The sequence below is a fragment of the Narcine bancroftii genome, chromosome 6 (assembly GCF_036971445.1).
Source record: "Narcine bancroftii isolate sNarBan1 chromosome 6, sNarBan1.hap1, whole genome shotgun sequence".
In the NCBI taxonomy this organism is placed as follows: domain Eukaryota; kingdom Metazoa; phylum Chordata; class Chondrichthyes; order Torpediniformes; family Narcinidae; genus Narcine; species Narcine bancroftii.
Window position 1 is genome coordinate 155,906,157 of NC_091474.1, and position 26,652 is coordinate 155,932,808.

A 26,652-nucleotide genomic window follows, 5' to 3' on the forward strand; every position below is an offset into this window, starting at 1 on the left:
AACGTCACCAAGGGTCGAGTCCCCGTGACGTGACGTTTCCGCTCCCCTTCCCGTTCCAGTCCTCGATGACCGCCCTCTTTCCATTGCATGCTGCCGAACGCGCGGAGTTTCCCCAGCTTCTCTTTGCTGCCTTATCTCTGGTAAGGTGAGGCCCAACAGAACATGCACCTCGTATTCCGGAGGGACTGCAGAAGCTGGATTCTGGAAGGAAAATCTGGGGTAAAAGAATGATCAACGTGTCGGGCCAGGACTCTACCGTGCAACTTGACTTGCCTCGTTCCTCCAGCAGATTTGTTTTTAACACCTCGTGTTATTTATTCCTGGGTAATTCATTGCAGATAACCTGGATTCACTTCCTTTGGTCCTTTCCCACTCATTCTTTGTACCCTTTCCCATCACTCCCGCCCATCCACTGGTCGTTCCCAACCATCTCTATCCACACATTTGACTCTCTGGATCACCTTCCCCTTTTGGTACAATCTGGTCCAATTTGTCCTGGTCCTCTCCTCTGGTGGATCCCAATTCTGCCTTTACTTTGATAAGTTTACAGCTGAAGTAAATTTTGATTCCACTTTTCACCCTCCCTTGGCACATCTCAGTACTTCAACCTCACTTTTTTCTTTCCAGCTCTTTAGCAACTGTCAAGGACCCTCTTCAGTCTCCAAACTATCCCTCACCCTCCCCACTTGTCCATCTCATCGCTCCCACCATCTCTTCCTTATACTGGCAATCTCTCCTCTCCATGATCAGTCTCAAGGAAGGGTTTGGATCACTGATTCCTCCTCCACTACTGATGCTGCAGCTCCCATTAGCCACTCGTCTGATGATGTTAATAATTTATCCCAAATGCAACCATGCTTTATATTTGACTTTTGGAATATATTTGACTTTTGGAAATAACATGACATGAGAGCCGAAGTATGTCTTGATTCATTAATATGGTAACAAACACTGATACACTGCCTACCATGTAACTCCACGTATCTGACTCAGAATCCCGAAATTCCTTCTCTAGCAACTCCGATTTATTTGTCTGCTATTTGCCACAACTCCTAATTTTCTGTTATCTATCTCCAGTCGTTGACTATGCTCTGAGTTTTTTTAATAGCTTCCTTTTATTATGAAGAGGCAGAAAAAGATTTAATTTTCTATGAAGTAGCAATCTGATCATGTTCTTTGTCAAATAAAGCATTCTCCAATTTCAGGATTTTTATCTCTGATTTCATGTCCACTTAGTTGTTTCCCTGAGATTCCTGTAACTTAATTTGCAGTTTCTCCAATTGCTTCTGTATCTCTAGTTTTTCATTATCCATTTCATTGCATGAGCGTGTGATTATTTTCAAAGAAGCCTCTGATTTCACCGCTTTACTTAGTTTTTTTGCTTTCCGTGTTCTTCAAGATTTTGTTGATTTTCTGTTCGAGTGTGGCTGATCTTGTATCAAATATTTCTGCTCCATATTCCTTTATTTCCAGCATCCTCAATGATTTGATAACCCAGCTTCTCCTGGTTCAGATCCCTTCATTTTGCTTGCAATTTGGGAATCCTTAATGGTGTAAGGAGACCAGCAGTGCCCCTCAGCAAATCGAGCTAGCCTATAGAGAGAAACCTGTTGAAGACCATTGCTTCAAGAGTTTTCAGCTCTTCAGTATCTGCGCACAATGTGTTACACTGAGACATCACTTTCTGTAGTTCCTCCTGTTCTCTATGTGCCTTATCGTGTTCCTCTCACTGCCATTTCCTTTACATGATCCTTGAAGATTTTAAAGTTTATCTCATCTGCCATAAGTGCCCTGAAGATATTGAATTCTTTGAGTTTCTTCATTTCTACAAACTCTGCCTTTAAGTGACACAATATACTGATGAAATGCATCTAGCTGCTGAACACTAGGTTTTATATCCACTTTTTAGTAATGATGAACTGGATTTGCTTTGCTACTAGTTCCTACCAAAGTCTTTCAGTTTTGTCTCTTTCATATTCTTTAGTCTTTTTCTTTTTTGCCTGCTTAAATTTCTCTTGCAAGGCTTCTTTTTCTGCTTTGAACTTTTCAAAATCTTTCTACTCTCCTGCCCGCTTTTCTGTTACTAATTCATACTTCTGAGCCATGGAACAAAACTGTTCTATTAATGATTGGTCTGATTTATTTGGTTGAAATGGCTCACAATATACAACAGAATTTGGCCTGGCTTTAAAACATGTTGCTTCTTTTTTTCAGTCACAAAGAATTTATTTCTAAATGGTAGAGGGTATCTTTTGAACTACATGAACGACACCAAGAAGCCACTGTTGTGTGTGGGAACATGCATGCGTGACGTCAGATAAGTAGAGTTACGTGGTAGGGAGTGTTTCAGTTTCTCATTGCAGGGTTCCCTTATACATCGGTGTTTGTACCCTCTCCAGCATCCTCATCATTTTCTTTTCCCTTTGCTAATTTATTAGTCTCTAGTTGCTGCAGATGGTGATTAAGCTTCTCTTCTCATATTCCCAGACTCTGCTTTTTGGACATTACAATACCTTTTACATATTGTACATCGTCCTTCCTGTCCTTCTCCCATCTTCTTGACAACTAATAACTTGATCATCCTCTTTACCTATTTCTAATGAAGGGCCTTCAACCTGAAAAATTAATTGTTTCTCTTTCCACCACCCCTTCCTGTCCTGTTGAATCTTTCCAGTATTTTCTGTTTTATAGAAGGGTTTTTACTTTGTTAAACCAATGTTAAACACATTTATTGTTGTTAAAGTAACTAAATATATTGGGTTTTTTTAAATAATGGAAATGGTTAACTGACGAATGATAAAACAGAAGATGCACAAATATGAGAAGTCAAAGAATAATAATGACTACATAATCTATGATGTTGAATCACAGATAAAGTGTGATTTGATATCTATTAGATCTCATTGAAAGAATGTCATGAGCGCCCTCTTAAGGAACAGGGTGGCATATATTTAAAAACTATCAGAAAAAATATTTATTTGGGGTTTTCACATCCATGTACCAAAATTACAACTAAATACCTTCACGTTCAGCAATTGTAGCTTAATGTTATATTGACACTCCACAACTGCCCTTCCCAACCGAAAAGATCTAGAGAAAAACAATAAACCTAATGATCAATTAATCCGAAGGAAAATGTTCGATCCCCCTGCATGTCCATGAGGAAATTTAAAAACTAATCCAAGAGATCACAATAATGTATAGAATGCCAAATTTATCAAAAATTGTTACCAACCTCTTGTCAGACAATGAATTCAAGACTGGCCAGGTCATATAAATTGACAAATAAAGTCAATTCAGAAGTAAAACATGAAAGTCTGCAGACACCATAGTTGAAGTAAAAACACATTCTGGAGAAATTCAGCAGATCAAACAATATCCTTTATATAGCAAAGATAAAAATACATAACTGACATTTTGGGTTTGAGCGTTTCATCAAGCCGTTACCTTGTTGAAGAACTAAAGCCTAAAACATTGGTTATGTGTTTCTAATTTTGCTCTATAATGGACGCTGTTTGACCTGCTGAGTTTCTCCATTATTGTGTTTTTAAAGAGTCTGATGGTGGTCACTTTGGCATTTTTAATATACTGTATAACCTATATTAGATTAGGAAAAACATGCCATTGTCCTTCAGCTTCATACAAACTTATGCATTAGACAGGCTTTACTTAGGCTTTTGATGTAGTCCTCTGATCTGCAATAATACATTTCTAAGGCCAAAAAATGAAATCTTAAAGGTCAGTCTGAATTTTATTTGGCTGGACTCTCAATTTAAGGTCCAATGTAGCACAAGATAAGTGATGAATCAATGCATTTCTGAGGTGTCACAACATGAATGCATTTCTGGTCACTCATCTATAGGTAGGATATTATTAAAATGGAAAGAGTGCAGAAAAATGTCATGTGTAGGAACACACTGCCATGGCAATCGGGCTGGTGCTCCGGCGGCGAGCGCAAGCAAGAGCCAGCAGACTACGCAGTGGCACTGGCTCCAGCAAGCGAATTGGAGGCTAAGGCAGCTTAGAGGCCAGCATCCACAACATGGCGCTGGCCCCACTGCACAGCCAACAGAAGATGGGGACAGCGCGTGGGGAAGAAGGTATTGTCAAGTAAGAATGTACCCGCGCATGGGAAACCTATTGTTATGTGGGCAGTGACGTCAGCAAAGGGGGGCAAACGGCAGGAATGCAAATGGTACAAAAGTCAGACTTCAGCCCCAATAAATGAGAGCTATACCTGACTACACTTTGTGTGTGTGTGTTTGAGTAGCGCATGGCTACAATTGGTGACCCCAACGGTTTAGACGGCATTTAAACCCCAACGATGAGTAAGCTAGCAGCAGTCCACACAGTTGCCCTGAAGCTGCCAACCTTTTGGACAAATCAGCCACGCGTATGGTTTGATCAGGCTGAAGCACAGTTGCAGATCTGGTAGATCACAGCAAAGTCCACCCAGTACTACCACATGGTGAGTGCCCTAGATCAGGACACGGCAATCCAGGTGGCCAATTTCATCCAGGGGCTTGTCGCCAAACCCCACAGCCAGACGTGGACCAGCCTGCTGAAGGAACAACAACACCACAAGGGAGGTGAGCCCAATGACCAGAAGTGCTTCTATCACTAGTGATGGGGTTCCATAGCCTGCCGATGCCAACTGCTGTGCACGTTCCAGGAAAATGCCAGGTCCAGCCATCGCTGATGACCATGGTGTCTGGCCATCAATGGAGCCTCCTGAACATGAGGGACTGTCAATCCGGACGACGGTTCCTCGTGGCCACAGGAGCAGATGTCAGCATCCTGCCCCCATAAAGGCAGAAAACCAGAAACAGGCAAGTGGGACCCATGCTGAGAGCTGGCAACAGCAGCACAATCAGGACCTAGGGCACACGCAAGGTCCAACTGCAGTTGGGAGGCAGCCTCTTCTTGTGGGTGTTCACGTTGGCAGCAGTGGAACAGCCACTGCATGCCCACAGCCTGAAGGTGCATGTGAAGGGTCAGAGACTTTCCCCCCTCAAGGATGCCAGGCTCCCAGATCTCCACCTGGACTTAGTGCAGCGATCCACAGCGAGTATGCCAAGAACCTGGCAGAGTTTCGGCAGTGCTTATCCCCCAGTTCACCACAGGGATGCCCCGGCATGGAGTCCGGCATCACATCCTTACCCAAGGCCCACTGCTCCATGCACGAGCTAGACGACCCCCCCCCCCCCCTCCCCCAGAAGCTCCAACTAGCAAAGGAGGAATTCAGGAAGCTGGAAGAGCTTGGCATAGTATGACGCTCAGTCAGCCCATGGACTTCAGCCCTGCACATGGTGCCCAAAGTCACTAGGGGTTGGTGACTATCGCCATCTTAACAAAGCCAGTCGTTACCCTTTGCGGCCAACTGCACAGGGTGAAGATCTCAAAAGTGGACCTTGTATGGGGATTCCATCAGATCCCAGTATACCTTGATGAACATCCCCAAGATCACCATCACCACTTTGGCTTGTTCAAATTCTTGTGCATGCCGTTTGGATTGAAGAATGCCATGCAAACCTTCCAGCAGCTGATAGATGCATTGAACCGAGACCTGGATGTCACCTTTGCCTACCTAGGTGGCATCCTCGTGGCGAGCAAAGACCGGCAAGAATACGTGGTGCACCACCGCCACCTCTACATTCGGCTGAGCGAGTTTGGACTGATGATCAACCCAGCCAAATGCTAGTTCAGGTTGGAGACCATTGACTTCCTAAGCCATATCATAACCAAGGAAGGGGCCACACCACTACCCAGCAAGGTAGAGGCCATCCAAAGTTTCCTTGGCCCAGCATGACCAAGGGACTACAAGAGTTCGTGAGGATGATCAACTTTTATCTCAGCAACCCTTGTTTGCCCAGATGGTGGGCAAGGCCAAAGACGTAATATGGGACAAAGAGTCGGCGGAGGCTTTCGTGAAGGCCAAGGAAGCGCTATAGATGACAATTTCCAATCTCTCTTATTTCTCACTTTCAAAACATGTCACCTTTTAAGAAACATAAGCTTCGATATTCCAAATTACAATCTTATCACTCTAATAAACCAAATTTCATATTTGCAGCTATAAGTAGCTTTAATTTATTGATATTGTAAGGTAAAAACATCATGAGATGGGACCGGAGAAGGAGTCACCCAGTACTAAGGAGTAACAGGATGCAGGTGTGACCTTGTATGCTCAAGATAAGTTTGGCACTAACAAGCTGATGAGCAGCAGACTAACAGTGAAGGGTAGCAACAGCTTATTCATTGGACAATGTAATGGTATGATAATTTACTAAGTGTGTGTCCTGAAGTATGAAAAAACACCACTTGCTGATATCAGGAGAATGCGCCTTCTCCAACTAACACTGTTAGTTGCAAGTGTTACAATCCGGTAATAAAGAACCTTGATTTCGACTCAGTCTGGTGTCTGACTCACTCATTCTCGAACAAAGCAGACCTAACAATACCGATTAAACATTTTGCAAAACTTTGCAATGAAATTTTCAAAACAATGAATTAACAAAGCATTCGATTATATTTAAAGATATAATGATATAATAAATGATTAAAACTTAAAAAAATAAGAAAACGAGATAAGACGTATTCGAAGAAAAGTATTTCAATGCTTATGCCTGCTCCATAGTTCTTCAAAGACTGAACACAAGCTCTCCGTTCACCCATGTTATAACATATGATTTCATAGTAACTATGGTAACTCTACAGAAACAATTTATCCTTAAAGGGATAATCATAAAATTAACTAAAATCAAAAACATAAGGTTTTAACCTTTACATTCAAGCCCCTAATTATTATTATAGACATTAATGACTAATACATAATAATTACTATTACAGATACAAAAGTATGTATGTTAAGTATAAAATTAGAAATCAAAACATTTTGCTTCTTGTAAAAGACAGATTTTAATAATAGGTTGATTTACATAACCAATCTTGGTTTTAATCCACACTTGTTGAATGAAACCTTTCTTGTCCAGAACTGTATCCACAATTTTCCCCAGCAACCAAGAACAACTTCTTGCAGCCTCATCCATTATAAATACAATGTCTCCACATACAAAATTGTGTTTAGCTTTAGACCATTTTTGTCTTTCTTGTAATAAAGAAAGATAACCCATCTTTTCCAAAACAAATCCACAATAAATTGTACTTGTCTCCATTTGCGCCTTGCATAATTATCTTCTTCCTCGTTTTACTAGCAAAGGACCAAAGTAATCAACTCCCACTTATGTAAATATGGATTAATCAGGCAAAACTCTGTCTTGTGGCAAATCCGCCATTTGTTGTCATCCAGGTTTAGCATTTGCACATTGAAATTTAACATATTTTGATATAATTCTTTTGATCAATGTCAAAGTACCAAGTATTGAATATTTCTGGCTTAATTCTGATAATACGTGATTCCAACCACCATGGCCTGTTTTCTCATATATATGTTGAACAATAAATTCAGAAATATGAAATTCCTTAGCTAATATAATTGGATGTTTCACTTCTTCTGACATTATTGCTTTTTCTAATCTTCCTCCTACTCTCAATACATCATTTACCAGAATAGGATTTAGTTTATAAACACAACTTGCTTTTGTAACATTCAAATTCTTCAATTTTGTTATCTCATTGATTAACATGCAAAACCTTTTCATTCTCATTAATTCTGTTAGTCACAAAGGTACAAAACCTCATGGTTTTGTTATTGATATATTTAAGTACTGGTGTACTATCAGTCCAAAATATAGAATCTGCTAACTCCATCTGTAATTCTTATCTTAACACAGTGTTCATTTTGCTCGCCATGGTACCGGCAGTCAATTCCATTCGAGGTATGGTGACTGGCTTTAATGGAGCCACTCTGGCTTTTCCCATTATAAATCCACAATGTATTCACTTTTGGTTATTTTCCAATAGTAAATACAGTATTCACTTTTGGTTATTTTGCAATAGTAAATACAGTACTAAAACAACCTTCGCTTACGTCAGCAAAATGGTGTAACTGAGCAAATGTGGCAATTCCAGAGTTTGTCAGTTTAAAACAAATGTCAACTTCAAGATTTTCTAATATTTTAAGACTCTCAATCCAATTCATCCAATCTAGTGTGATGTAATCTGTTATAGCGTCAACCCATCCAAATTTTCTTCTGCACAATTCTTTCAGAATTTTATTGGCTATTAATACTACTGGTGCCAATATTCCCAAAAGATCATATATAGTGCTTACGATCAAAAGAATACCTCTTCTTGTTAACGGCGGTTCTTTCATAATGATTTTGAATTTGAAAACATCAGATTGAACACACTATTGCACTCCCAAAATTCTTTCAACAGGTAGAACGTCACAATCTAAGTCAAGATGTTTTATCTCCTTTACTCTTTCTGCCTCAGGAATAACAGCCAACACATCTCAACTGATGCTAATCCATTTTGTAAGGAAGAAACCCCCTTTATTACATAGTAAATGTAATTTAACTCATGATAAAGATCTATTGCTTCTTCTCCGAAAACACGGAAGTAAGACCATCATCAACAGAGAAATTATCTCTGATGATGTTTGTGGCTTGAGAATTAAATTGCTCTTCGTTATCTTCAGCACATTTCTTGAGAGCAAAATTTGCACAACTCGGTGATGAAGTTGCCCAAATAAATGAACGGCCATTTTGTACTCAATTATATCCTTACTGTAATCGCCATTAGGCCATCATAACAATTGTAGAAAATCACGATCTTCTGATGGTACTTTGACTTGATGAAACATCATTTCAATATCTGCAGCAATTATAATAGGCTCTTTACAAAATCTAATCAAGTCTGGACCTTGTAAGAGTTGAGAATTCAATGAAACTCCTTGAAATTATGCTTCACAATCAAATTAGTTTCTCCTTTTGTGGATGTATAACTGCATGATGAGGTAAATACCATTTTTTTACCATCCTTACATTCCAAGATATCTTCAAATACATTTTCTACATAACTCTTGGTTATCATATCTGACTTGACATTGGTATATTCCAAATGAAAAGAAGAATTTCTCTTGAATTTTCTCTTCAAATTCAGCATACACATTTCAGCAATTATTTTATTACCTGGCATACAAATTTATCTTTTCTTTAAAGGTAATGCTATACAGTAATGACCATCAACATGTTTCACAGAATTTGAAACTAAATCCAGAAACTCTTTATTCTCCTTCAAAGGCTCTTTGTGAGATTCAGGAAAATCAATTTTAAACTGTGTTCCCACAGATTAAGTTTTACAACTGAAATCCAGTTGACATTTACATTCAAAGACTCCTGATCATTATTCATTTTTCCTCCTAATGGTCCGTTAATTGTCCATCCAAGCAAAGCTCTCGCAGCATAAGGTCTGTCATTTTGACTCCTTATTACTTCTAGAGCAGGGTTGTCAAACTCAAATTCACGGAGGGCCAAAATTAAAAACTTGGACTAAGTCGAGGGCCGAACTCAATATTTATTGAAAATTTTCAACAACATCTGCATGTTTTCTCTTCTTTCAACATATGTAATGTTAAACTTTTTCTTATTAAAATAAATGTTTAATAATAGTTTTGGATAAACTCTTTCCAGAAGCATTAAGAAATGAGAAATAAAATATTCAATAAATAATATTTCTCTATAGAGGATTTGTCAAATGTTGCTAGTGTGCTGTCGAATAGTAAAATCTGAGGGCTATTGAGAATGTGGGAGAATAACATGATTCCTGAAACAATCAAATGGGTGACTGATTGTGGGCATGAACTCTAGCAGGGTTATTTGCCATGCCCTTTTTCCATTGGTACAGATATCCTTTGATTGACACACTTTTCAAGTTTTATGCCTAATGAGCTTGTATCCAGGTGCAGGACCATTTTTAACCAAGAATATATTTATCATTGTGACATGAAACTATTGGAAGACCGTTTTATCCTGAGATTAAAGTTCATAATCCTTACTCAGGCCTGTGTGCGGGAGGGCGGGGTTTGCGGGCGATCGGGTTGGACAACGACAGTGCGGGGGCATCGGCTCTCGCTGCAGGGCGGCATCTCGGCGGATCAGCGGCCCCGTCACCGTGAATCTCGGGTCGGCCTGCGGCAGGGAGGGGGAGTGCGCAACGGTCCTGGCGAGGTCAGGCCCCCTCTGAGTTTCTGCCACACCCCCCTTGACCTGCTGAGTTTCTCCCGGACCCCCCTTGACCTGCTGAGTTTCTCCCGTACCGCCCTTGACCTGCTGAGTTTCTCCCGGACCCCCCTTGACCTGCTGAGTTTCTCCCGGACCCCCCTTGACCTGCTGAGTTTCTCCCGGACCTCCCTTGACCTGCTGAGTTTCTCCCGGATCCCCCTTTCACCTGCTGAGTTTCTCCCAGACCCTCCTTGACCTTCTGAGTTTCTCCCGGATCTCCCTTGACCTGCTGAGTTTCTCCCGGACCCCCCTTGACCTGCTGAGTTTCTCCCGGACCCCTCCCCCTTGACCTGCTGAGTTTCTCTCGGACCCCCCTTTGACCTGCTGAGTTTCTCCCGGATCCCCCTTTGACCTGCTGAGTTTCTCCCGGATCCCCCTTTGACCTGCTGAGTTTCTCCCGGACCCCCCTTGACCTGCTGAGTTTCTCCCGGACCTCCCTTGACCTGCTGAGTTTCTCCCGGACCCCCCTTGACCTGCTGAGTTTCTCCCAGACCCCCTTTTCTTTCCGTGCCAGTGTCCCAGGACCTTTCCAGGACAGTCTCCTCGCTCAGGACCGCGCTGGGATCCCGGTCAGCGGTGGAGGAGCAGGTGAGCGCGACTAATCCCGATCCAGCGCACGCCACTCCCGAGATCGTCGGGGGGGTTCCACCCTACCTGCCCGACCAGCCTCGCTCTCTACATGTACTCCGGGCACCCGCCCGGTGGGAAGCGCCCCCATCGCCCGGCGGGGAGCCCCAATCTTCCCTCCGGCGTCCCGACTCCATCTGCATCTCCAAGAAATGCTGTGCCACTGGGGTTCCGGGCGCTGGGAAGCGGCCTTGGCTTCCCCTGACACCGGCCAGGCTGCGCTGTGGTGGTGGGGTGGGCGGGGGGACACGACAGCGTGTTTATAAAACCACCCACCACTACTTTTCAAGGACCAGGATTTTTCTCTCTCTCTCTCTCACCCTGGGACACAGCGGTTACTGTGCATGCGCGACGGCCAGCAGGCCACCTCTAATACATTTTTGATATGATCTTGCGAGCCAAATATAATTATGACCCGCGGGCCAGAGTTTGACGTGTGTTATAGAGGTTTGAGAGCTTTTGGTACATCTAGTCCAATTAATATCTCTATTTTTGGCATCAATCTTGGATAAGCAAACATCTTTTAGATGATTCCACTGTTTGATATCATCCTGATAAGGTATATTATTCTTATTCACAAGTATAGTCATCTGAATATATACACTTGGAAGATTGCAAAATTCATTGCTATTCAATCCAGCAATCTGTAGACCTGAAACTATATTAGTTTCAATGTTCCTTTCATCATTCATTGTCTTCAATAAGATCTGTGATCTTATACCATGAAGATTAAGTTTATTCATCAACAATACAAAATGATGCGATACTTCCTGAATCAAGAAACGCATAAGTCTTCAATATAAAACTGTACAAGAACTATTGAAAGAGCTTTGTCACCAGCCCCAGTTAGACTGTTTGTCTGAACCGAAGCTGAGTCATTCTCTTTGATTGTGTCTTTAGTCTAGGATTCAGATTGTTTGACATCCTTCTCAACTTTACTTCATTGACTATGCAGTAACTTAAGATGTTTCAAACTGCATATATCACAACTGAGTCACTTGTTACAAGTTTTGCTGAGGTGTCCTTTTCACAAGCAACCAAAACAAATATCATTCTTCTTTAAAAAGGTTAATTTATCGCCATACTTTTTTTCCATAACCTGAATTACAATAAACCAAACTTCGTATTTGCAGCTATAAGTACCTTTAATTCATTGATAATAATTAAACGTTTTGCATAACTTCGCATTGAGATTTTCATAATGATGAATTAACAAAGCATTCAATTATATTTAAAGACATAATGATACAAGAAATTATTAAAACTAATAAGACTATGAGATAAGACGAATTCAAAGAAAAGTATTTTGATGCTTACGCCTCCTCCATGGTTCTTCGAAGGCTGAACACAAGCTCCCTGTTCACCTGGATATTACAACATATGGCATCATAGAAACTATGGTAAATCTACAGACACAATTTATCCTTAAAGGGATAGTCATAAAATTAACAAAAATCAAAAACAATATTTTAACCTTTACAAGCCCTGGCAGGCACCGCTCTTTTGGCACACCCCAGGGCAGACGCTCCGACAGCCCTGGTGATGGACACCTCAGGAACAGTGATTGGTGGAGTTCTGGAGCAGCAGATCTAAGGGATTTGGGGACCGCTGGCTTTCTTCAGCAAACATCTGTGGCCTCCGGAACTGAGGTGCAGCACTTTAGACAGAGAGCTACTGGCACTGTACTTGGCCATCCGCCAGTTCTGGTACTTCATCAAGGGCAGGACATTTACATCCTTTACCGACCACAAACCCCTGACCTTCGCCCTGGTCAAACTCTCGGACCCCTGGTCAGCTTGCCAACAACGTCATCTGTCATACATATTCAAGTACACCACAGACGTGTGGCATGTCTTGTGCAAAGATAATGTGTTGCGGACGCATCATCCAGGCAGAACATCCACATGCTATCGAAGGGAGTGGATTTCGTGGCGCTAGCAAAGGCACAGAAATATGATACGGAGATGCCCCAGGACAGCCATATTGGGACTGCAACTCCAGGACATCCTGGTCAGCACAGGTAACACCACCCTCCTGTGCAACGTGGCCACTGGACAGGCCAAACCTATCGTCCAGCGGCTTGGAGATGACAGGTTTTCAAGTCCATCCACGGGCTAGCTCACCTGTCCATCAAGACCACGGTCGGACTGGTGGACAGCAAATATGTGTGGCATGGTCTCCGAAAACAGATCAGCGGGTGGGTGAAGGCATGCACGCAGTGCCAAACAGCCAAGGTATAGTGGCACACCAAGACCCCACCACAGCACTTCGAGTCCATGGAATGAAGGTTTGACCACGTTCACAGGACATTGTGGGACCTCTACCAGTATCCTAGGGGTTCCACTACCTGTTCATAATGGTTGACCATTTCACCAGGTGGCCAGAAGCAGTCCCGATGACAGACACCTCCATGATCTCATCTCTTCCTGGGTGACACAGTTCGGCATACCCTCCCACATTACATCGGACAGAGTGGCCCAATTCACCTCCAGCTTATGGTTGACCTCGCCAGTCTTTGGGGCCCTCAGCTACACCACATGACAGCCAATCACCCACAATCAATTGGGCTGGTGAAGCACTTCCACAGGCACCTCAAATCCACACTCATGGCCAGACTACAGGGACCCAACTGGAAAGATGAGCTACCATGGGCACTGCTGGGAATCTGCACAGTGCCCAAGGAGGACCTCAACACCTCTTCCACTGAACTCATCTACGGAGCTCCACTGGCATAACAAGATGACACAGCAGCACTCCTCCACAGGCTACAGGAATGAGTCAGCAACCTGACCATGACTCCACTGACCAGGCACAGACAAGTGAGGACTAACATACCCAAAGACCTGCAGGACTGTGGATATGTTTTCATTCACAGGGATCCACATCGTCCATCCCCAGAGGCTGTATGAGGATCCATTCCGGGTCATATGCAACAACGGCATCACATTCGAGCTGGATGTCGGAAGCCAGATGGAGGTCTTCACTATGGACAGGTTAAAGCTGGCACACCTGGACCTGGCAGGTCCAATTGAGATGCCAGCACCATGCAAGAGAGGCAGGCCATCAAAGCCTACAGAGGACACTGCCTTTGGGCACCAAAGAGAATACTGCCAGTTCTGGGGGTGTCAGATAGTGGCAATCGGACCGGTGCTCCAGGTGGAAAGTGCAACCAAGAGCTAGCAGACCCTGAAGCGGCACTGGCCCCAGCAAGCAAACTGGCAGCTAAGGCAGTGTAGGGGCCAGCATCCTCAACGTGGCGCTGGCCCCGCTGCACAGCCAACAGATAGGGACAGTGCGCGAGGAAGAAGGTATTGTCATGTAAGAATGTACCCACGTGCGGGAAACCCACTATTGTTATGCAGGGTGTGATGTCAGCAAAGGTGGGGAAATTACACGTATAAAAGTCAGGCTTCAGCCCCAATAAACGAGAGCTATAACTGACTACATTCTTTTGCGTGTGTGTGTCTTCGAGTACGTGCGGCTACATAAGGATGTTACTGGGATTGGAGTTATACTGAGTGACGATAGGCTGAAACTTTTTCTCTGGATGTAGGAGGCTTAGGAGAGATGTTTTAGCAATATATAGAATCGTGAGAAGCCTAAAGAAAAATAATTGGTCATAGTGTTTTTCATATATTTTAGGTGAAATGGAAATGATTTAATGGAGACCTGAGGAACACCTTTTTCACGAGGTGATGGGTGTATGACACTGGCTACCAGAGGAAGTGATAGAGGCAGGTAGAATAAAACTTTTAAAAGACATTTGAACAGATATGTTGGAACAGTTTAGAGGAATATGGACCAGTACAGGCAAATGGGACTAACTCAAGTTGGCAACTTGGTTGGCATGGATGAGTTGAACCAAAAGGCCTCTTTCTGTGCTTTAAAACTCAAAATTACCATCTTTTGGTTGAGCTCGGAGGTTCAGGCCTGTCTTCTAAACTTAAAAGATTCAATTACATTCTTGTAATTGAAATTATTCTCATTATCTTTTAGCCAAATGTTGACTGTTCCATTTACAAATACCTAAAATCAGAGGAGTGAACTGAAAAACTTAGTAAGTCATGACCTTTACTGAATAAACAAGTTCAAAATCAATAACTGTGATATGTAGGTGCTTAACTGCTAACAAAGTTTATTGCAAAATATGCAGACTTGCACATTCAGCTTGAGGAGTTCAAAATATATCTGTCATCTTCAGTGTCCCTCTGAAACTTTCTCTAAAAGACTGTTGCAGTTTATAAAACAACATTTGTCATAAAGGGGTGACAGGTTTAAAGTTAATTATTATCTGCATTAAATATATATACTATTTCTAACACCTGGGAGTAAGAAAAGAATTAAACTATTTTATTAGATTTAAACACAGAAACCAGATAATTCAACTTTGTGGGTTAATGCTGATTTTTTTCTTTTCATCACAACTGTCCTGTTCCTATTCTATTTCATTTAAACCAGTGGTTCCCAAACTTCTTTAGGCTGCACCCACACCTCTTGGTATTAGGTCTACAGCAAATTTTAAACAACAACTAATCTAACACCAGGCATATGTATTTCACAAATAAAACTTATAGTAAACCAATTTATTTAGCAATAAGAAAGGATAGATTTACATCTCACTTGTAACTACATTGTATTCAGTATTCACACTAAATTGCCTACTTTTTTCTTTGCTGTGCTGCAACCATATTTTATTTTGCAACAATTTTTTTTTAAAATCATGTGATTAACAACAAAATGCAGCAGAAAAAACATAAAGAAATATAATAGGAATGTAATTACTGTCCTAGGAAAGGTGCATGACACAATAATACAAGTACAAATGTGAAACTAAAAAATTTAATACTTAAGAACTACTTACTTAGAAGTTATACATAAATCCTTGTATAAAACGGTTTTGAGCAACACGGGTTTTGATACAACACGGTCAGTCCTCATCCTGAGTTTTCGGTCCCCACCCCAGCAGACCTGTCGTGGTCAGTCACTGTCCCAGGTGGTCAGTCACTGTCTTGGCTGGTCACCATCCTGGTCAGTCCCTGTCCATAGTGGTCAGCCCCCATCCCAAGTGGTTGGTCACTGTCGCAGCAGTCATCAATCCAGGCAGTCACTTTCCCAGGTGGTCAATCACTGTTCCAGGCAGTCAGTCATTGTCCCAGCAGTCCCATCCCAGTCAGTCACCGTCCTGAGTGGTCAACATCCTCTGCACTCACTATTCGAGGTGGCCAATCGCAGTCCCATCCTGGCTAATCACCATTCCTGGCTGAAGATGACTCGCAATGCTTACAAACCTAGAGCCTTTGCCCTTGCAAATGTGAAAATGGGATGATCACCAGTCCCCATGGTATCCGCTGTCTGATCTGGTTGGTGTGTGGCGTGTGTCCTGACCAGACTACGTCACTAAGATACAAACAAATGTTCAGACCACCCTCTTTTTCCTCACCACTCCCTGAACACCTTTTTCCTCACCATACTGTTGGATCTTTCCACTGCCCCAAAGGGGGTGGCACTGTCCACTTTAGGAATGACTGAAGTTATTTTGGAAATCAATTGTCAGGAGGAGGTTATTCAGTACATCTGGTGCATGCTAACCAAAATAGACTTTAGGGTTTGTGGCTCTCCCAATATTAATTTAATGTTGACGCTCAAAAGTTTTCAAATAATTTTCCAATGATTGATATTACTCTGAATAAATTGTGGTGACACTCCATCTCATTTTTAAAAACAAAACGATACCATTATTAGCCACTTTCCAGGTCTTCAGCTTTATAGGTCCAATCAAACAATTTCAAAGAATTATTGCCAGAAATGGCACTATTTTCTTTCCTAGTTTCTTTTTAGAGCCGAGACACAGCAATTAACAAACTGGACCCACACCTCTTTCTTGGTATTAGGTCTACAGCAAATCCACTGTTCTGGATCCACACTGCAAAGGTTAAGTATTGCCATGGAAGCAATTAACAATTTGGAATCCTAAAACTAGTCATTAGTGATATCCATTACTGGTAAAAAATATGGGTGGTTCAGAGTGCGAAAGCTACTTCTCTTTTGGCTCGGTGGGCATTGTTGCTCAGATGGAAGGTCTTTGCGCCACCTGCTCATGCTCGATGGCTATGTGATGTCATGTCATGTTTCAATTTAGAGATTAGATACTGGGGACCTTTTATGAATTCTTTTCAGAATCTTTGATTTGATATGAATGCAGAAGTGTTGACTAATAAGGTAATTTATCACTTTGATAAGAAATTATTTTTGACTCTCCTTGCCGGTTTTGTTTTTGGTAATGGATTTAGATCTTTTTAAAATAAAATATTACTGTTATATAATTTGTTTAATTGAGAATGTGGGGTACATTGAATAAATTGGTATGTTCTAAGAGTATTGTACTATTTAATATTTATTTTTATGTACTCTGTATTTTTCAATGTGGAATTTCAATTTCAATAAAAATATTGAAAAAGAAAGAAGAGGGCAATAGCTACCATATTCACTGTGACTGGTCTTTGTGTAACTTCGAACCCACCATCTCTAAAATGGATGAGCAAGTCTTTAATTGAAAAGGCAATTATAGATTGCTGGCTGCATTGGTTATAATCCTGCTTTATTCAGAATTAAACTCAGCAAATGGTGTCTTTATCAGTAACGCTCAGACACTGATAGTGAATAACTAAATTTTACATAATTAAACCTTGCCATTTAACTTCATTTTTTTAATTGTCCTTTTGACATGCCCTTCCTACTTCTTTCACATTAAAACAAATGTATTGAAGTTGGAGAGGGTTCAAAGGAGGTTCACTGGGATGCTTCCGGGAGTGAAAGGTAATCATGAGGATTGTTTGACAGCTCGAGGCCTCTATTCAATGGAATTTAGGAGAATGGGGGGAAATCTAATTGAAACATTTTGACTGTTGAAAAGCATGGACTGAGTAGATGTACAAAGGTTATTTCCCATGGTGGGAGAGTCTAGGAAGAGAGGGTTCAACTTCAGGATTGAAGGGTGTCCTCTTAGAAATATGTAGGATTTTCTTCTGTCAATCTATGGGATTTGTGGCCTCTGGTGATTATGAAGGCCAGGTCATTGGGTATTGAGATTGAGAGGTTCTTGATTAGCCAGGGCATCAAAGATTATTGGAAGAAGGCAGAGCAATGGAGCTGAATGGGGAAATGGATCAGCTTGTAATGAAATGGTGGGGCAGACTCTATGGGCTGAATAGTCTATTTCTGCTCCTGTATCTTATGGTTTTGATTTTATGCCTCTCATCTGGTTCCCTTCTACTAGACTAGTTCACATTTTCTCCAGCAATGGGATCTCCTTTTATTCTCCATCTTAAACTATAGATGTAATTTTCTTCATTACTTCATATACTAATGTTTAAATCATTTTTATGGTCAGCATGCCACAACATCATTAGAAGCAGAATGAAATTTATTGTCATGAACATGTGTCACTAAATTTGTTTTGCGGCAGCAATATTGTGCAGAACAAGTACAAAATTACTATACCTTACAATTCCGTAAATGCAAGATTTTAAAAAATGCAAAAAAGAGAAAAATTGAGATAGAGTCCAGAGGTTCATTGTCCATCCATTCAGATGACAAACTCATTACATCGTTGAATAAAGATTTAACATATGGCATGTTACCTTTTGATTGTAGAGGGGAAAAAGTTGTTTTTGTAACATTGGGTGTGTGTCTCCAGGCTTCTGTACCTCCTTTCTGATGGCATCAGTGAGAAAAGGGTGGTGAGGGTCCTTGATAATAAAGCTTCTTTCTTGAAGCATAGCCTCTTAAAAATGTCCGTAATGAAGTGAATCCATGAAAGTGCTGGCTGAGTTTACAACTCTCTGTAGCCTGTTTCTGTCATGTGCATTAGAACCTCCAGTCTAGACAGTGATGCAACCAATCAGAATGTTCTCCGTGGTACACCTGTACAAATTTGCAAGAGTCTCTTCAAATCCTCAAGAAATATAGCCGGTGGCATACCTCCTTCATGATTGTATCAATGTGATAGCCCCAGGATAGGTTTTCATAGATGTTCACATCCAGGAATTTAAAGTTTCTTACCCTCTCTACTGCTGGCCTCTCGATGAGGACTGGTTTGTGTTCTGGTATCCCCCCTTCCTGAAGGCCAATCAATTCTTTAATTTTGCTGATGTTGAGTGCAAGGTTGTTGTGACACCACTAGCCAATCTACCTCACTCCTGTAGGCTTCTTCATTACCACCTGTGATTCTGCTGACATCTGACAAATTTTTAGATGGCATTTGAAATGATCTTGCCACACAGTTATAGAGAGAGTAGAGCAGTGGGGTAAGCATGCATACTTGAGGTGCACCTGTGTTGATTGTTCTGAGCCACACTGAATGTGGTCTTCCTATGAGGAAGTCAAGAATCCAGTTACAGAGAGAGGTACAGAAGTGCAGGTTTTGAAGCTTGCTGACCAGTACTGAGGCAATGATGTTGTCAAAAGCTGAGCTATAATCGATGTAAAGCAGCCTGATGTAGGTATTGCTGTCATCCAGATGATCCAGGGCTGAGTGAGATTGAAGCGATAGGCAAATTGCATTGGGTCCATGACTTTGCTTAGATTCTGGCAGTAACCACCTCACAAAGCATTTTGTTACATAAGATGTGAGTGCTGCTGGGTAAAAGTAATTGAGGCAGCTCATTCTGCTCTTGTTGGGGACCGGTATAATTGATGCCCTTTTGAAGCAAATGGAAACCTCAAGCTGCAGTAGTAAGATTGAAAATGTCCAGCTTCACTCAATATTGCAGGCACCTATTCTGTGGATTCTGCCAAGAATTTCAATTGTGTGATTGAATTCTGTCAGTTCTAATTATACTTGCTTAAGTGGAAAGATCAGGGAAAGGTGAGACAGAAAAAAGACGGGGTGGCATTGATTCTTTTTAATTTTTTTTTCACACTATGAACCATACTGACTAAAATACATACAGACATTTTTCTCTTGAATATACAGTGTCATTTTCTCCCCTTCTTTCCCTCCCTCCCTCACCCCCCTCCCCATTCATTCAACGTTCAATCTATATGATACATTAAACCCGTTAAACAACGTCATCACATAATAAAAATAAACAAGAAATTTGCGTCTTCTACTTTTACATACTGGGTCAGTTCATTTCGTTGTCTTCTCCTTCTGTCATTTAGGTGGTGGAGGTCCATGGTAGGATTTCTCTATTGTGTTCCATGTATGGTTCCCATATTTGTTCGAATACTGTGATGTTATTTCTTAAATTATATGTTATTTTTTCCAATGGAATACATTTATTGATCTGCAATTTTACTGATTTCCTTTGTGTTCGGAACTAATGGGCAAAAGGTGTTTGTAGCATAAAATGAATGAGTCCATATGAAGGCCTTGGGCCTCATTTGAGATAGAATACTGCTGCAGCTAGTCTTTCATAAAACGGGTGCATATACCTGAGCATAGTTTCAGTTTAAATATGCCTTTTTGAGCATGGTATAGGTTTAAGCCCATCTTTACTACTTCCATTGTAATACCTCTGCATCCTTTAATCTCTAATAGTTCTCTTCCCAAGAAAATCCATGCTCTTTTGTCTTCTCTGTTTAATAATTCCTGATACTGCTATCATTCTTGAAAATACTTCACTGTGATTTTACATAGATCAGAAGTATATTAGATTCTCTGAATGTAGTCTAACCAAAGTTGTATCTCACATCTGAATTGCTCTAGAAGTTAACTCAGGTTTGTTCCTATTGTGGCCTTTTTGTGAATTTGTACCTTGAATCCCAGTATAGTTTGTTACTTTTAAATACATTTCTTTTGGATTAATATAAAATAGTTATCAACTTTTAAAATTATTTGTCACTCATTCTGAAGGTTTATAAATGCTGCCTTGTATTTTACTATAGTCGACAGTTAAAATATCCACGACCTGGGATTATCCACAAGATATAAATCTATACTTTTGAATCAAATTCAATCCAGCACGAGGTAGTAATTCTACTCATGTTTCACTAGCCCAAGCAAAGTCTTGTGTAATATCTAACATCATTCAATCTGCTACATCTCCTGTGACCTTGCATCCTCCAAACTCGGTCGTATTAAATATGTCGTTACTTGTGTTTTGAGCAACTAAATACCTCATATTATTTCTCCTACATTATATTTCTTCCTGTGTTTACCAGCTTTGAAATAAATGGAGAGTATTATTATAATTTTAGTATCAAATGTTTTTTTTCATTACATTGTTGAATAAAGATTTAATTTGCATCAATAATATTAAACTGCCTGATCTCCAGTTCCTTTAGTTTACTTGTTTAAAAAAAAAACAAGAATAATACTACTTGACCTATTCTCTTGTAATAAAACATATTCTGTTCCAACATTTTATACCCCTGATCACTTGAAGAGATTCCTTGATCTACCAGACCTGGTGAAATTATTCCCGCAAGTTGGTTATTAAGGCATTCAAAAATTTTAATGTATCAATAAAAGAAATAGTAATATATTTCCAAGTTCGTATGTTGCATGATATAAGGGATCTTCTCTTGTGTCCTGGTGTACTGTCAGATGCTAAAAGTTCAGGTTTGGAAGAAGCTGTTGGAAGAGCTTTGATGCCATGGGATTCAACCTAGCTCAAGCAAATCAAGTGATACGAGACGTGGTGAGGAAATGGAGTTGATGTAGTTCATCAGTCACAATAACAAATTTGCGGAGTTCTTGCAACTTATTTTGAATGCTAGTGACGATAAGCGCAAGTGTGAAACACGTAAATAATATCAATATCTTAATTACATTTGTGGAGACACACAGACTGTAGATGCTGGAATCTTTCCTGATCTGCCTACTGCTCAATGGTATGAGCTCTGTATTATTTAATTCTAGGTAACAAGTCTATCTTCTTCCCCTCCTATCCCATTTTTGTCCCCATTCCCACCCACCTACCAATCATTCTCATTCCTGTCCCATTCCGGTTTCATCCTTTTTCACACATTTACCCTGCAAGATTCTTCATCATCTCCTCTCTTCATGTCCATCTGGTCCTATCTGCCCTTCTCAAAGTCTCTTTATACCACTATTCCTAACTTATCAGATTCCAGCACTGGCAATCATTATCTCCATCATCATATATGACTCATCTTCCACCTAACCCTTTTTTTTCCTATTGCCTCTCCTTAGTCTGGCACTGGCTCTGGCCCAAACATTGACCACTCTTTTTCTCCCACTGATGGTGCTCGACCCACTGAGTTCATCCAGCATGTTGTTTATTACCTGTATTTGTTATGCATGTAAAAGTCTACGTCTCCATTCAAACCGATGGTTGGAGTGATTTGTCTCTCTAAATGTAGCTGTGGGCCACACAAGTGATTGCTTGACAGTTTGCAAAGCAAATCTTTTGTTTGTTGCCCCCCACTATAACCAGTCACTGTAGTCCTCATAATTTCTGTTGAGAGAAAACACCCAGTAAGAAAACATCTCCACTTACGAGATTCATTGAGAAAATTAATTTGTTACAGAAAATCGCAATACAAACCTATTTCTAGAAAAGTAACTTAAATTATTTACATGGGGAGGGGGAGGTTGTTTTTGTATGACTTTCAAATAAATTAAAAATAGTAGTTTCTAGATTTATAGCACCCAAGTTTATCTGTGCACAGGAATAGGTGCTGAAAGCAATAAGGGCTCCTGAAGAGTTTCCGGTGCTGAAAGCTTCCTAATCATATTGGAGGTTTGGATCTCGAGCTTGGGTTGCCAATGGTTTGAATTGAAGTCTGTGTGGCTACAGAGGCTATGGGAGCACTGGAGACTGGTGTCCGTGGATTCGCCTCCAACACTCCCAGATCCAAACCTCCAATATGATTAGGTGACTTTGTTTTTCAGCAGACAAAAATTGAACTACATCATGCATATTACATTTTTAATGTATTATTACATGATAATAAAAGGAATCTTTGAAATAATTATAAAAGTTAGTCAAAGATACGTGAAGTCCAAAATTTAAAGATTCCAAAAATCATGAGCAGAGCAACTTTTTGCAAATTGACCACAACTGTATATATTCCAAAAGATGCTGCCAATTTCAACTGTGTCCAGAGGTCATGTTCATGCCAAACTAAAAACACTGATACAGTCTGGACTTTCAGGCTCATTATTTTGTGGCCAATTGAGGCTTTTTTTTTTGCTCTATAGCATAGTTTATATTTAAGATGATTTTCAGCGCAAGAATTGCTAGTTAACCTTTTTTAAATGGCAAAAGACTAACCAAAAAATCTACTCTAACTTGTCCATATTTTGGATTCAAACATTATAAAAAGGACTCATGGCATAATCAATATATGCATCTTTATCTTTGTACATAAAGAATGCTGTGTGACTTGCTGAGTTACTCATGCATTTTTGTGTAAACTATGGTAACAGCATCTGCAGACTTTCTTGTTTAACAACAGGTGTAATGAATACTTTATTTTCAAATAAATTTGAAATGCAATTGCATATCTTAAACATTTGTTTACAAATTTACTTAAAAAAAGGTTAAGGAAACTAACAAACTGGCCAACTTTTAACAAAATAAATTTAGAATAGTTTCAAAATCACAATTCTCTGTTCACTTTCCAATCTTCGTTTCAGGTTCTTTGCATTCACTAACTTGTATAGACCATTTAAATTTTATTTACAATTAATCTTGTGCAAGATTAAGTATATTTGCATTTGTGACATTGTTCAAAACATACTTAGTTGAAACTGTTGTGTTAATATTCTATACATTCCTTCATTTCTATTTGAAATCTCAAAATTCTTTAACCGGTTCTGAACATGATTCAATGTATGGTCTGTCGGAGAAAAATTGCATGACAAAGGCCAATCTTGATAAATGCTTTGATGGAAGAAGATATCTTTAGTAAGTTATGCTTGTATCTATAAAAATAAAAAAATACACAAATATAATATACAGAATTTTGCATGTGATGTTAATGTTCAATAATGTATGTATTAGGTTGAAATGCCTTTGTTAAAGGGAATAATTTAAACATTAAATTTATCATGTGATATTTTGGTTCAAATATATCATTGGCTTAAATAACATCACTTTGGATTGATTGAAATTAAAACACTGCAGATAGATTTAACAGTTGCATATCAGTTTAATATGCCAAATTAAATATTCATTCCTGCCTACTAACACAATGAATACTTTTTACGTCACACAAAATTTACGAAACATTGATGAAGAAAACAATATTACTCAAATAATAATCTTTGCTAGCAATTTCTTATTTTAATTTTTAATGTACCCTTTGTGTTTTAACCATATTAGCATTAACTAAAATGACTTACTTTTTTTTTATTTAATGTTCAGATTATTCAGGCTCCAGAAGTGTTAAGTGGTGAAAATGCTACAAAAATGTTCTCATGAATGAGTCTCCAGCTGCTCTCCCACCGCCTCCCACCCCCCAATAATATCCTGTGCACACTCAGTGGCATACTGGATCTTTCTATTGGGAGGCAACATACAATCCTAGAGTCTTTCTTGGGAGACACAGAAAATGCCTGCAATCCTGACCATGGGGTCTCCTACCACTATCACACTGACTTCACCTTTCTTTGCTGAGCCTCAGAACCAGTTGTGACGCCAATGACCTGTCTGTAGACCTCTAATAGATAATTTCCCACCCCTCCTAAGTTTCCACAGTTGTTACTGAGGGGGAATGGCTGCAGAGAAACTCTGCACTGTCTGACATCTCCTTTTGTTCTTCCTAGTGGTCACCCAACTGTCTGCCACCTGTATCTTGGATGTAACCACATCACTACTCAATCTATGACCTTCAAGATGACCCAACTCTAGCTTCAATTCTTTAACACATTTGCAGCTGAACACTCTTCCTGCAGATAGAGTCCCAGGGATACTAAAGATCTACCTGATGTCCCACATTTTGAAGAAGGGGAATATCTCTGCCTTGACTGACATCTCCACTGAACTGAGAGAAGCTGCACCAAGTGTAAAAACCTGAAACTCTTCCTGTTACCATTCAGTGCAAAACAATATCTTTTGCTGTTAGTTAGCTTCAAATTCTTCATGAATGAATTCTTTCCTTGCCAAAATTGTAACTTACCATATTTATGAAATCAGTGGTTTATGACAGGTGCTCTCAGAACCCGAAAACCTTCTGGAGAACTGAGTTTGTCTCTCGTGGAGGAGTTAACAATTTCTTTCAAAAATCCAGCATGTCCAGCAGCAGCTAAATCTTCAGCGACACTCTTGTTGTTTATGATAAGGTCCACTTCCCAGAACAAATCAGTTTGATGTCTGAAAATTACTGTCAAATTCTGTTTGTTCAATGAGTTTTGAAAGAAAATAATTGCTGCATCTGTCCAGAAATTTTCTTTTGCAGGCACAACTCCATTTAGACTGCAGGGATTGGTTAAGCGTGGTATTTCAGCAAGTTCTTTAGGAAGTGCCCTTATTCTGATAGAATCTGAAGGGTAGATGATGATATAATGTCCATAATCAACAGCTCTGACAAGAACAAACTGCTGTGATGTTATACAAATTTCAACCCTACACCACTGGTGATCTTTGGCACATTTGATTAGACAGGTTGTACCAGGATTCATTGAATCTAGAGATAATGCTTGAAAATTCTCTGGTAGCTCATCCAAGAGTGAACTAATGGCTATCATTTTTTCAAATGCATCATCAAGTTGAATGCAGAATTCCGATGGGTCAATCACAGAAGTAGCAAAGCCACTGTATTCTGTATTTGGCTGGATAGAGCCACATGCTATTAAATTCAAAGTTGTTAAGCATCTCATGCCACTCTCAACAGAAAGCAAAGTTTCTAATGATGCATTATGTTTATTAGCTAAAGTGATTTTCATGTCAGCAAAAGCCATTTTATTCATCCATCCATCCAAATTAAGCAAACAGTCTTTTAATACACTGGTGATGTCAGTTGCAGTTGCATGGACCACTTTTTTGTGTTTTTCCAAAAGAGAAGCAGCGTCAACCTCCCAAATGCCAGAATCAAATGTTCCAACCAATCTGGTGAAACTCTGGGTAAACAGAATTTCATGATGTTAGACATCCTTTCAACGATTACCCATTTCTTCATATTTAATCAATAAAGTTCAAAATATCACAGGAATGTATTATGATTCTACAATAATAGTCTCATTACTGATGTCAACAACATTGTATCTTCCTTGTAAAATTGTTTCAAATATGTCTGCCCAATACATGGACTGAACTTTCCTAAAGTATTCATTTTAATTACCATGAGGTTATGTTACAGCATTCCAGGAAGGATGCAGAAGTTTCAGAGAAAGCGCAGAGGAAATTTATTACGATGTTGCCTGGATTGGAGAACGTCTAATTATGCAATGTTGATAGAGCTAGGATTTTTCTCTTCGTAGCAATGAAGAATGAGAGGCAACTTAATAGAAAGATACAAGATTATGAGGGGCATAGATAATGTGCACAGCCAACACCTTTTTCCTTGGACAATAATAGCAAATACCAGAAGATATCAGTTCAAGATAAGTGGAGGAAAGTTCAAGGAAATGTCAGAGATCGTTTTTTTAAAATACAAAAAGAGTGGCGGGTGCCTAGAATGCATTGCCGTGGTGGAAGCTGATACAATAGGGGCATTCAAAATACTTAGACAGGCTGATGGAAAAAAAATAGAGGGTGATGGATGTGTAGTAAGGAAGGATTGTGTAAGTTTACATAGGTCGGCACAAGGTAATAGGCTGAAGGGTCTGTACAATTTCAGCGATAAAATAGTTCAATCAATAGTTAAAAACAAGGACAAATGCTTCCTTTATAAATATTTTAAAGTAGATAATTGATTGACACAAGCA

General features: G+C 40.0%; 1 protein-coding gene and 1 long non-coding RNA gene across 5 annotated transcripts in view; one reads left to right on the forward strand and one right to left on the reverse strand.

The window, feature by feature from the left end:
- Positions 1-54: 54 nt before the first annotated feature.
- On the forward strand, positions 55-26,049 carry LOC138736618 (uncharacterized). The gene is made up of 2 exons (XR_011340445.1): positions 55-219; positions 24,553-26,049. It is a non-coding gene; the product is annotated as an uncharacterized lncRNA (long non-coding RNA).
- The window catches only part of LOC138736617 (tudor domain-containing protein 15-like), a 41,713-nt gene continuing 33,326 nt past the window's right edge, over positions 18,266-26,652 (reverse strand). Inside the window, exons 4-6 of one of the 4 annotated variants that reach the window (XR_011340444.1) lie at positions 24,906-25,845; positions 22,066-22,237; positions 18,266-21,424 (exon numbers count right to left, since the gene is read on the reverse strand). Coding sequence is in view for 2 of the 4 variants with exons in the window: in XM_069886410.1 (XP_069742511.1) it covers positions 24,919-25,845 (927 nt within the window). In the remaining 2 variants the exon portion in view is untranslated. Of the gene's footprint in view, positions 22,238-22,774; positions 23,710-24,905; positions 25,846-26,652 lie in introns of those variants that run through there. The other 3 variants (XR_011340443.1, XM_069886410.1, XM_069886411.1) reach the window with 3 other exon arrangements.